This window comes from Lissotriton helveticus, chromosome 8 (genome assembly GCF_964261635.1).
Source record: "Lissotriton helveticus chromosome 8, aLisHel1.1, whole genome shotgun sequence".
Classification (NCBI taxonomy): Eukaryota; Metazoa; Chordata; class Amphibia; order Caudata; family Salamandridae; genus Lissotriton; species Lissotriton helveticus.
Genome location: NC_136069.1, coordinates 280,715,426 through 280,728,218, shown reverse-complemented (window position 1 = coordinate 280,728,218; position 12,793 = coordinate 280,715,426). Strand labels below are relative to the sequence as shown.

Below are 12,793 nucleotides of genomic sequence, written 5' to 3'. Positions count from 1 at the left end.
GGACACACTCTCTTCGATGAACATGCATAGCCCAAAACATATAAAACTTAGCAATACATCAACACATTAATCTCCTGGCAGAACATGTACTAGGGATAAGCAATCAAGTTGCTGACCTTCTCAGCAGGACACAGCACCAAGTCCACAAATGGGAACTTCCCAAAGTTCTTATACCTTACTTTTAGAAATAGAGGTTTCCACAAATAGACCTGGTTGCAACCCCAGAAAACGCAAAATACCCAAACTTTGCATTCAGGTCCCCCACCCCTATCCAAAGGTAATGCTCTGTGGATGAATTGGTCAGGGATATTTGCCTACGCTTTTCCACCTCTCCCACTACTTCCTTTAGTGGTCAGAAAGCTCAGGCTGAGATCCCTCAACCTAGTGCTCATAGCTGCAGCATGGGCCTGTTAACCATGGTTTATCACACTACTGGGGCGCTCCACCCAGCCCAGTCTGGTTTTAGAACATCTTTCAGCACAGAGACGGCATTGGTTGAGGTAGCTGAAGCAATTAGGGAGTGCCTGGACGGGGGCGGCAGAGCAGCTCTGATTTTATTAGACCTCTCTGCCTTCGATACGGTACCTCACCAGCTTCTCCTTGATCGGCTCTCTTCCATCAGCATCTCTGGGGTGGTGTGGGCTTGGCTGAGATCCTTTTTGGAGGAGCGATCCCAACAGGTATGGATGCCTCCTTTCTCTTCCTCTGCCAGGAAGCTATCAACTGGAGTCCCCCAGGGCTCTACTTTGAGCCCGCTACTCTTTAATATCTATATGACCCCTCTGATTGCCCTGGCAGAGAGGCTGGGTGCCAAAATTATGGCATATGCCGATGATACGCAGCTTCTATTTACATGGAAAGGATCTGAACTGTGCACTGGGGTTGCGCAGAGGTGCCTATCTGCTGTGTTTACCTGGCTAGCCAAGGCGCATCTCAAGTGCAATGAAGAAAAATCGGAGATATTGCTTTATGGCAATTTCCCCCCGCTGTTTAGAGAGGCCTTGTGGCCCCCAGACCTCCCATGTCCACAGTCAGTGGGTAGCCGGCCAAGAACTTAGGGATATGGTACGGGGAAGATCTTCGGTTCACCGAGCATATTAAAAAACTTACTGGTATCTGCTTCGGCACCCTTAAGTTTTTAGGAAGTTTTTCCCTTTGTTACCGCAGCAAGCAAAGGAAATGGTGGCTCGGGCACTTATCCTTTCCAGGCTTGATTACGCCAATGCCTTATTTATTGGCATCCCTGGCTATCTCATGAATAAACTCCAACTGATTCAAAATGTGGTGGCCAGACTTCTATTTAACATCGCCAAACGATCCAGTGCGAGGCCACTTCTACGTGACCTTCATTGGTTACCTGTGGCCCAGCGAGTCCAATTTAAAATCCCGATCATGGCCCATAAAGCTCTGCATGACTCTGGACCTTCGTACATCAGGAAGCGCGTGGCCTTTTATAGGCCTGGCCGCTTGCTTCGCTCCTCCTCTCTTCGCCTACTGGCCATTCCTCGGGTTCGCCGCTCACGGATGGTCAGTAAAGGTGGCCATTCTATGGAACAGCCTTCCCGGCATTTTGCGACATACTCAGGACCTCCGTATCTTCAAGAAACTTCTCAAAACTCATCTCTTTAACCCCTCCATCTAATTTTATTTGTGCTCTCTCGGCCTCTGTTCATCCACGCCAGGATACTCCCGAGTAGTTGTGCGCGCTACAAATCATATATAACATAACATAACTGGATCGCTCCCTAGTCCACTCAAGAAGCGTCCCCGCAACCCGGAGCTTCTCACATAGTAACATGGCGAAATAGGATCTCACAATACCAAGGAGATTTACCTTGCAATATGGTTATTGAAGTAATAGAATTGGGTATTTTAACTTACCACAACAATGCGTGGATATTCATAAGCAAGCTCATAAGCCCACAACTAGACCATGCTATGCTGCCAAACTGGAACGATTTGTTCTATACTGTCCGCATGAAACTGTTAACCCATTACAAGCACAGATACAAACGATTCTTTCTTAATTTGCTGCATCTTCAAACCTCGGGTCTAGCATACATTTCAATATGCTTACACCTTGCTACCAGGGCAGCATACTTGCAGAATAGACAACATATATCTTTGTTCAAAATACCGGTTATTAAAGCATTTATGGAAAAACTTAAAGAATCATTCCTCCTAGACTTCCACCTGCACCTGCATGAATTCTAAATGTTGTACTAACATAATATATCCAGCCATACTAGTGACACATTAAGTGGGAGTGTATCTTCTCACTGACAACTTGATTGAAGTGTTTTATTTTTTACTTCTCCCCATTCCTCTAATGTTGTTTTTTATATTTGTGTTTTATGTTATCTTTGTTATTCTTTTACATTGATTGTGTTATGAAATATTTTATTGGATGTCATTTTTTAATGCATTTATAATTAAATGATTGAAGTGTTTTTTTAAAATTCCCTGGATATCAAATCAGTTTGATTGTGGTGACTGAGTGTGTTCCTTGTTTTAATTATTCAGCAAAGGGAATTCTTCTTATTGTTGGCAAATTATTTTAGCCAGTTTTAGCACTAACTTGCATATGGATAAAGGTGTTAATTGTGTTTACTCCCTGTTTGCACAATTATCTGATTGTAAGTGCCTGTTGAACTCTGCGTTAGGCACAAAGATACAAGATTGTGCCTGGTTAGCCATTAAATGTGTAAATAAGTTTAGTTTAATTTGATTGTTAATTAAAACCTGTACCAAAACGTTTCTCATTAGAAAAGTCAAAAGCAAAAGAACACATAATACTTTTTAAAATCATATAAAATGAGCCTCTGGAACCCCAGAAAGATTAGTTAGACCGTAAATAGGATAAAATTAGGACCCTCAATATAAATCAAGACAATTTAAAAATTGACATGGAGAACGGTGATTAACGTGAATATGCAAATGTTTCTTTGCTCATTGTACGGTTGTTGAACAAATCATTTCTACCACGTAGCCTCGGGCTAGAAAAAGAGTAAACGTTTCTTTGTTGTAGGCCTTTCCACCAGCCTAATCTGAGATATTGTATTTTTTGACAAGTAGGGTAAATAGTGGTGTCTTTGCTATTTGTGCAACTGCCATCCAAATAGTTTGTATTGTTTTCTATTTAGACAGTTTAGAGTTTTGAAAATGCTCCTGCCAAGCGAGAGCAAACTCACGATTCCCTGCCCACGCAGTTCAAGCAGAAAAAACTGCTGTGTCCTGGAGCTGTGTTCCCCAGGACATAGCTTGCAAGCAGGCCCCGGGGGGGGGGGGGGGGGGGGGGGGGTAAGGGTCCCCAGGGCCATTAATTGCTCAGGGAGGGAGTCTCCCTCCCTTAAAGTAATTTGCTCCAGGGGTGGGCTTCCCGGGGCCTTATGAGGCTCGGGAAGGGGGTGCAGCATCCCACTCCCCATTGTGTTCAATTTCTTCGCCAAGGGATGGGCTTTCTGGGGCCTTTCTAGGCTCGGAGAGGGTGGGCCACATGGCCTCACTACCCATATAAACAAATTTCGACCCTATGGATGGGCTCCTGAGAGCCTCTGAGGCTCAATGAGGGGACCACGTAGCCCCTCTCCCCACATAAACAAATTTTGGCCCCTCGCAGGTGGGCTCCCCGGGACCTCTGGAGGCTTGGGGATGGGTGCCATTCAGCCCCCTTCCCCTTTTTGAATACAGCACTGGGTGTGGGCTCACCAGGGGCATAAACTCAGTAAATGTGGCCCGCCGCAATTTTATTTTATTTGTCCCGCTCGACCGCTGCATTTTTTACCGATTTTGTTTTTTTTTTACCTCCCCTTTTTGGCCCAGGGGGCCTAGCAGTAGCATGCTACATTATATTATTTAATTTTTTTACAACTTGTCCTGTAACAACTGCAAGCAACATTTTTCTCATGTTGCTGGTAGCCAATCAGAGCGCTCACTCCCGCAAAAGTCTGTCTCCCCCAGGAGTGGTATGGCCCAAGAGAAAGAAAGCTCCCTGGGCCAAACAGAACGCTTTATTTTTAAATTGACGCTCCCGCAAGAGTCTCTTGCGGACCCAACTGTTCAAATATACAATTATTTTGCAACCTTAATTTATGAAAAAGTACTGAACGGATTTAAACCAAATAAGCAAGATCTATGGACCATGATGTAGCTTACTGACAAATTTGATGAAATTCTGTTCATCAGTTTTTGCTGTAGCCTTGTCTAACGAAGTCTATAAGAAATGCATGGGAATTTTGTGTTTTGGGACCCCCTTTTTCCTCGGCCCCTGCTTGATGGATTACCCCGAAACTTTCCATGCCCAAACTAGTCGAATAGTAACACATTTATGGAAAGTTTTGTGGAGATTAGTTAAACGGGGCCAAAGTTATTAGAAACGAAAAAAACCTTGTTCCTATGGAACAGCTGATCTAACTATAACTCCATTGTGGCGACTGCCACTAGGTGTTATATATATATATATATATATATATATATATATATATATATATATTGCAACACATCCAACTATCCAGTTGAAAAAATGGCTAGCACACTGGAATCCGTTATGAAAAATTTATTAAATGCAAACCCCCTTCACCCCTGACAGACGCGTTTCGCTAATCCAGCTTCGTCAGTGTCAGTTTGTGTTTGTAAAGTGACGCCATTTTAAAGCCTATAGACCGGAATTACAATCATTAACATTGAAGATGTTCCATTATGTTAACGTGGCGGCCATCTTTTAGTGTATACTATTCATCTATTTACAGGCTAAAACTTCAACAATGGCGTGATAAAATAAAGTGCTTAGTGCTGATTTAAAAACATTACAGACAACAAACAGTTCAATATTTGCGTGCACAATATTTTTACAATCTAATACTTTATGAGGAATATAAAACGAAGACATTGGATTATAATTCAATCATAAATGGTTCTTAGTTTCTAAGACCTACCGGGGTGTATCCCCCTATACATCAAACAATGTATTCTTTTTTTAGTATTCTTTTTTATTCCACTTTTTTCTTAGTGTAGCCCTGTATGGGCTAAAGTATCATGTTGAATAGTTTGTTTAAAGTGATGTCGGAGAGAAAGCCTGTTCTCAGCTGCAGGAAGTTATTTTTGTTATACATAGGTAGTGCAGGGATAAATATAACACTATATACATGATCCCATGTATATATTCAGAGATGGACCCACAATTCCTCATCGTTATTAAGGCCCCATGGTGTCATCGTTTTTAAGTCAATGATGTATCTTGACTCCAAAACTCTGAGTGCCTTTTCTCTATCTCCCCCTCTTTCAGAACGATTTACTTGATCAATACAGTAAAAGCTTAGTTGATCTCTGTTACTCTGATGGAATTGGGCAAAATGACGAGCAACCGGATATGCCCTATCTTTATTAGTAATTGCTCGCATGTGCTCTAATATCCTAAGCTTTGTGGGGTTGATGGTGCTGCCTATATACCTTTTCTTGCATGGGCACACCAGACAGTGAACAGTATATTCTGAATTGCAGTTTAACAGCTTGTTAATTTTTCTGTTAGGTCTCTCTTCACCTGTTCTACCCGGATATTCCAAAAATGTTCTACTTCCTTTGCAAGCTTTACAGTGCAAACAGGGGAAGAAACCCTTTATGTTCGATCGGTTGGTGGGCGTTGGTTCTGGGGAGAAATGGCTATTTACAAGATGGTCAGATAGTGACTGGCAGCGCCGGTATGTTATTAAAGGCTGTTTGGATAGATGTTTCTTGAGGACGCTATCTGTTGTTAGGATATGCCAATTCTTTTTGAAAGAGTGGACCAGATCGCCTGATTTAGTGTTGAATTTGGTGATCATTCTCACCTCCTCCTCCTCCACTTTAGACACATTTTAGGCACAAGAAGATCCCTCCTGTTGATCTCAGATGCTTTATCAGAAGCCTGTCATAATAGGTATTTGGAATATCCCCTGTTCAAGAACCTATCATGGGCATCTTGTTTGGCTTGTTGGAAATCGGTTTCTACTGAACAGTTTCTTTTCAGGCGTAACAACTCGCCATATGGGAAATTTTTAATCAGACTCTTTGGGTGGTAACTTGCTGCATGCAAAATAGCATTCCCCGCTGTTGGTTTTCGATAGAGTCTGGTTTGGAGCGTGTTGTTATGTATATAAACCTCCAAATCCAAATAACAGATGTTAGTAGCACTTATATTGCTAGTGAATTTCAGGTTCATGATGTTATCATTCAGCCTGGAGATGTACTCCTCAGCCGAGGTGCGATCCCCACGCCAAATGATAAAAAGATCATCTATATATCTGGTCCACATTAAAATGTTATCTGTCCATGCTTCATTGGTTTCTGCCCATGCTACGTGCTTCTCCCACCAGCCAATGAATAGATTCGCATAGCTGGGGGAGAAGCACGAGCCCATCGATATACCCCTGGTTTGTTTGTATAATTGATTAGAGAAAAGGAAGATGTTATGGTACAGACAAAAACGTATCATGCTTAATAACATGTTGCTGTGTGACCTGTATTTTTCTGGCTTCTTATCTAAAAACCATTTGATTGTCATTAAGCCAGTTTCATGGGCTATACACGTATATAAATTCACAACATCCAATGTGATTAAAAGCATGTTCTCATCCCAGCTAATATCGTCCATGATACGGAGAAAGTCTTGGGTATCTCTTACGTATGACGGTAAGTCTTTTACTATGGGAGCAAGATATGAATCTATGAAACGAGATGTATTCTCCAAGAGACTCCCAATTGAAGATACAATTGGGCGCCCTGGTGGTCTTTTGGCATGTTTGTCGATCTTGGGGAGATGGTAGAAAGTGGGCAAGATCGGTGATTCAATGTGTAAAAATGCGAACTCATCATCGTTGAGCATGCCTTCCTTTTTCCAATCGATTAGCATTCTATGGAAGTCTGTAATGCTTTTTACATATTCCGTTCTTTGTATGATGATGTAGCACTCTTTGTCTTTAAGTTGTCTATGTGCTTCTTGTTCGTAATGTTCTTTACTGAGAATCACAATATTTCCGCCCTTGTCTGAGGGCATTATCTCGATGGTCTTGTCTTCCTTCAAAGATCTAATTGCTTGCCACTCTTTCCTCGTGATATTTGATGATTTCAAATCCATTTTATCACTTGATATTTTTTCCAAGTCCGCAAGAATTGCTTCATTGAAGACATCTATTGCATCATAGGGCAGTTTTTTTGATTTTTTCTTCATATTGCTTGGGTCTCGTGTTTGTGATACAGATGCATCATTGCTTTGCGTGTTATTAACTCCACTTTGTGAAATCTCTTGGGTTGGAGTTAATAAGAGATTTGCTAGAGAATTAGGATCTCCATCTGTTATTTCTTCTGTTCCACAGTCTATATTTGATTTCTCCATTATTTTCTGTGGATGAAGAAGGAAGATTTTTTTGAATTTAAGTTTCCTGATGTATCTAAATAGATCAATTCTTGTATCTACCAGATTAAACTCGCTTGCGGGGCAAAAACTTAAGCCTTTTCTGAGGACCTTTAGTTCATCTACTGTCAGTTCTCTTTTTGACAAGTTGATGACATTTATTTTCTTCAGTTGTTATTGTTTTTTCTTTTTGTTGTGAGTTGAGGTGCTCCGGGTTATTCTCGGTGAGGCAATTGATTGTGTATCTCCTCTTACCCCTTTTGCCCCTCCTTGTCCTCCTTTTTGATTTGGTTGTTGAGGAGGGTGGCTTCTCTGTTGTGGCCTCTGGCGTGTTTCCTTTATTACTTGGAACTCGTCCAAAAAAGGTGTTGTGCTCCTATTTTCATTTGTTCCAGAAGCAACGTTTTGTTCGCCTTCGGACACTTCTGATTCCTCTGTGTCCGGATTGTTTATCGTTTTTGCACCTTGTGCGAGTCGTTTCCTGGTAGCATCAAACTTTCGAGCGAAAGTCAATATTCTGCCCGATAGGTAATCTTGCTCATCTCTTTAGAATTTGGTTTGCTTACGTTTTCGAATCCCCAGTTCGTATTCCTTAATTCTTTTATTCATTGCGCTTCTCAGATCTTCAAGGCTTTTTAGGTCTTTTTCTTTTGAGATTAGGTCTTCCACAGTCGTGATCTCTTTTTTGCATTTGTCGTGATCACTCCATGCATATTTGATTAGCATGCGTACCATTCCTTTCGCGGATTCGGCAGTGTACTCTGCCCAGTCCTTTAGTAAATCAGGGTCCGGGTTTTCATAAGAAGGGACTGTAAAAATTCGAAGTCCTTTAGGCACCATATTACATTCTATGTACCGTTGTAGAGAGGTGGCTTCCCACCATTTTCTAACCTCTCTCTCTGATAATTTCTCTAAATTCAAGAAAAGTGTTTTTAAATTGTCACATGCTGTTGGTATAGCTGCATGGGTGTCCACTTTCGATGGTCGGTCTTTAGCTGATCTGAACATCACGTTTGCTGCAGACTCCCTGTCTCCCATTAGGTCCTCAGCACCCGACATCACTTTATACTTTAGTGTGCACTCGTGTATAATACAAGTAAGCGGGGCGGTGATTTCTCACTTAGTTTAGGGGTTTGCACTATGTTTACAGGTCCATTCGGGACAGAGGCTGAGCATGGAAATATCAAACTTGATGTTACGGAGCAGTTTACTCACCGCGCTAGATGCAGGCGCTCGGTTGCCGTCCGCCGACGTCTTCTTCACGCCCGCTATTCCAACAGCGATGAGTTCTCTGCTCCCTTCTTTGAAAATAATCCTCTCCGAGTACTTTGTTCGAAACTCTAGGATCGTCGCTGCTCATGTAGATGCCTCGGGGCTAACGGCCATATTGATTTAAAACACTGGTTCTGCTCACCGCCGTCGCTCCTCCAACTCCCGGGTGCTCTCAAGCCAGCGCTGGTGAAACGCTCGAATACTGCAACACATCCAACTATCCAGTTGAAAAAATGGCTAGCACACTGGAATCCGTTATGAAAAATTTATTAAATGCAAACCCCCCTTCACCCCTGACAGACGCGTTTCGCTAATACAGCTTCGTCAGTGTCAGTTTGTGTTTGTAAAGTGACGCCATTTTAAAGCCTATAGACCGGAATTACAATCATTAACATTGAAGATGTTCCATTATGTTAACGTGGTGGCCATCTTTTAGTGTATACTATTCATCTATTTACAGGCTAAAACTTCAACAATGGCGTGATAAAATAAAGTGCTTAGTGCTGATTTAAAAACATTACAGACAACAAACAGTTCAATATTTGCGTGCACAATATTTTTACAATCTAATACTGTATCCCCCTATACATCAAACAATGTATTCTTTTTTTATTCTTTTTTATTCCTCTTTTTTCTTAGTGTAGCCCTGTATGGGCTAAAGTATCATGTTGAATAGTTTGTTTAAAGTGATGTCGGAGAGAAAGCCTGTTCTCAGCTGCAGGAAGTTATTTTTGTTATACATAGGTAGTGCAGGGATAAATATAACACTATATACATGATCCCATGTATATATTCAGAGATGGACCCACAATTCCTCATCGTTATTAAGGCCCCATGGTGTCCTCGTTTTTAAGTCAATGATGTATCTTGACTCCAAAACTCTGAGTGCCTTTTCTCTGTCTTCCCCCTCTTTCAGAGCGATTTACTTGATCAATACAGTAAAAGCTTAGTTGATCTCTGTTACTCTGATGGAATTGGGCAAAATGACGAGCAACCGGATATGCCCTATCTTTATTAGTAATTGCTCGCATGTGCTCTAATATCCTAAGCTTTGTGGGGTTGATGGTGCTGCCTATATACCTTTTCTTGCATGGGCACACCAGACAGTAAACAGTATATTCTGAATTGCAGTTTAACAGCTTGTTAATTTTTCTGTTAGGTCTCTCTTCACCTGTTCTACCCGGATATTCCAAAATTTTTCTACTTCCTTTGCAAGCTTTACAGTGCAAACAGGGGAAGAAACCCTTTATGTGTATGTATGTATATATATATATATATATATATATATATATATATATATATATATATATATATATATATATAAAATTTTCGAACAGCAATTGAGGTTCAAATAGAAAGCAGTTAGCCTCTGTCACTATTCTTCTGCTACTTTTCCATAGAACGGGTGTTCAGTCCAATTTCTTTGAGTTTTAAAACGCTGGTACATGAGCAACACATTCACAAGATTGTATGTAATTCTGAGACACCGATGATTACACAGCTGTTTGTTGCATCCAGTTTTTCCACAATGAACTTGATTTTTCTTTAGCGCGTGGAGCAGTGGACCACTGCCTTAGTTTAAAAAATGTTTGTTAAACTTTTGTTTTTTTGGTTGTTTTTTTTAAACGCATCCCGTTTTCCGTTCAGAAAAACAAAATACACATAAAAAATTATTATTCAAAATCAGTCACTGACATGGTGCTTTGGTGACCCCAGCACACCACCATCGCTGTGATTGCTTTGAATCGTAATGGGTCGCAATTTGCAACATGCCTTATTCGTATTTATGGGTTAGGTCAAATAGCGAACCACTAAGATTCTGTACTTTGTGAAGTAACCTATTAGTACATACATAGGTTGGTCTGCAAAATACTGCATTGGACGCAAAAATACTGGTCTCAGATTGTGACCAGTATTTTGCGACCAGTGCTTAGTACAACTGGCCCTAACTTTTTTTTGTTTCAATAATTACCTGCATATGCCCCCAATTTGCACAAAAAGTGGATTTTAGAGGTACAGCAATCCCACCATCTTATTTGAATCCTTCATCTGTAAAGTTTTCTCTCAAAATAACATATACTACTGTACAGAACAATGATGGGAAGTTCACGAAGTAGACATACAACGAACCCTGCTCTTTGCTCTTACTAACAAAGTACAGTAATGAAAATGCATGGTGGACTGCGCTCTTGCCTTTTCGCAAGCTGCCTTATTCTTGGAAAACCAGGACCTTTTCCTTTAACCTATACTCAAGGAATTTGCTGCAATACTTTAAAGATTTTGACATTGTCACATAAATATCACACATCTGTTCTGCTTTAATTTCCTTACGTAATATAAAGTTAAACTTTCAACTACACAAGATAAATTCTCTTACTGTATTATGTGGCTCCTGTAGATGGCAACCTGGTTGGCTTTTGTTTCTGTCAAATATAAAACATCTAAAATAAAAATAGCAAATATGGAATACATGACGGTATGCTACAGTGTGCTCCAGGGGAAACATTTTCGATTATGTTGTTTGTATTTTGAAGAAGCTTTGTCTAACGAATTACTTTTTTGCTGATAGTTTTCTCATGACAAGTCGTTCTCATGTTTATCTCTGCACATCTAGCTCCTGGACTGTGTTGGAATCCCAGTATTGATGGCCCTTTCATGGTTTATTTTACAATCAAGATACAGGCCGATCCATTTTGCGGCTGTTGTGGTCTGTCTAGGTGGTGTTGGAACGATGGTTGGTGCAGATGTATTATCTGGAAGGGAAGAAGGAAAAGGTAAGTGATGTATGTGAATTGAAATATGAATGTAGTTAACAGATTGTAATTGCACTGAAAATGTTAAACACATTGAGACAAAAGCAAATGATTTATGTGGTGTAATTGGGATTTTTCTAAAGTTTGATTAAAAACCTAATTTTCCGTTTCAAACTTATTTCCGTTTACTCCTTAAAAACTAAGGGCGTGGTATACAAACCTGTCTTCCATGAGTTAATGTGACTTACTGCTAGAAATTCAGGAGTAAGTCGGCAATACGTCTAGTTTAAGCTGAATAAGTAAGAGATATTGCTAGAAATTCAGGAGTAAGCCGACAATATGTTTAGTCGATAAATAAGTAAGAGATACCAGTAAGAGTTACCAGTTCTTATAGATTACATTTCGTGATGGATCTGTGTTCACCTACAAGCGGTAGATTTCCGTTTCAACATAAGACAATGGAATATTACAGACCTTCTGCTTTTAATTGATTGCAGTTTCACTTTAGAGTTACATAAATTGCACTTGACTAGTAGCAGAATAACAAATAAATTCCATATCCCACACTGCTTTGTGCGTGGATAAAGTATGTAGTGTGAGGGGGCTGCTACAATGTGAAATTTGCAAAATAGAAGGAAGTATTACATGTATTGTACTGTAGTATTTCTATAAACTTTCCTAACTCTTGACGAAACCCCAACTGAGATTCCTGGTCAGTCAAGTAAATAGCTACACAATTTGTTGTGTATGGCTCGAAAGGTGTAGGTGACATATGCTTCGTATATTTTGTTGTTGCGCATGATGTTTATCCATGTGCTGTCGACGTGATGCCGTTTCTTTTCGCCTCGTAAAACAGGGAGATAGGTCCTGGGACGTGAGGTCAGCTGGACCATATATAATATTTTGAAAAAAGCAAGTGCTGACCAAACAGATAAGTGATCTCCTTCTTTGGAGTGACAAATAAAGAAAATTTCAGAATTTGTCTGGTATTATTTATTTTATACCCGTTTACTTTTTGTTTTTGTACTTAGAAATTCATTTGTCCGAAAAAGATATACCATATACAATTAACATACACTTATTCAAAAACACATATACAAAAATACATTAAATATAAACAACAGAACATCAATCTGAACATTTCATATATACATTTGCACAAATGTTTGTGCAACACCATAAACATTCATTATTTACACTATCTTCCTTAAAAAAGAAGTGTGTGAACAATCAAAAAAAGAAGAAATCAAATGGAGAAAGCGGTAAGTTCTTTTCACAGCATATTACTCATGAAGCCTGGCGCTAAATGGAACCTAAGCAATAGTTTCACAAACTGTCTACCAGTCATTGAAATGATAGCCTGAAGTTGCTGGACCTATGT

At 40.2% G+C, this 12,793-nt stretch overlaps 1 protein-coding gene across 3 annotated transcripts in view; it reads left to right on the top strand.

Moving 5' to 3' along the window:
* The window catches only part of SLC35F2 (solute carrier family 35 member F2), a 305,693-nt gene that overhangs the window by 227,959 nt on the left and 64,941 nt on the right, over positions 1-12,793 (top strand). For all 3 annotated transcript variants that reach the window (XM_078657041.1, XM_078657042.1, XM_078657043.1), the window contains exon 4: positions 11,274-11,433. In XM_078657041.1, coding sequence (XP_078513167.1) covers positions 11,274-11,433 — 160 coding nt within the window. The remainder of the gene's footprint in view (positions 1-11,273; positions 11,434-12,793) is intronic.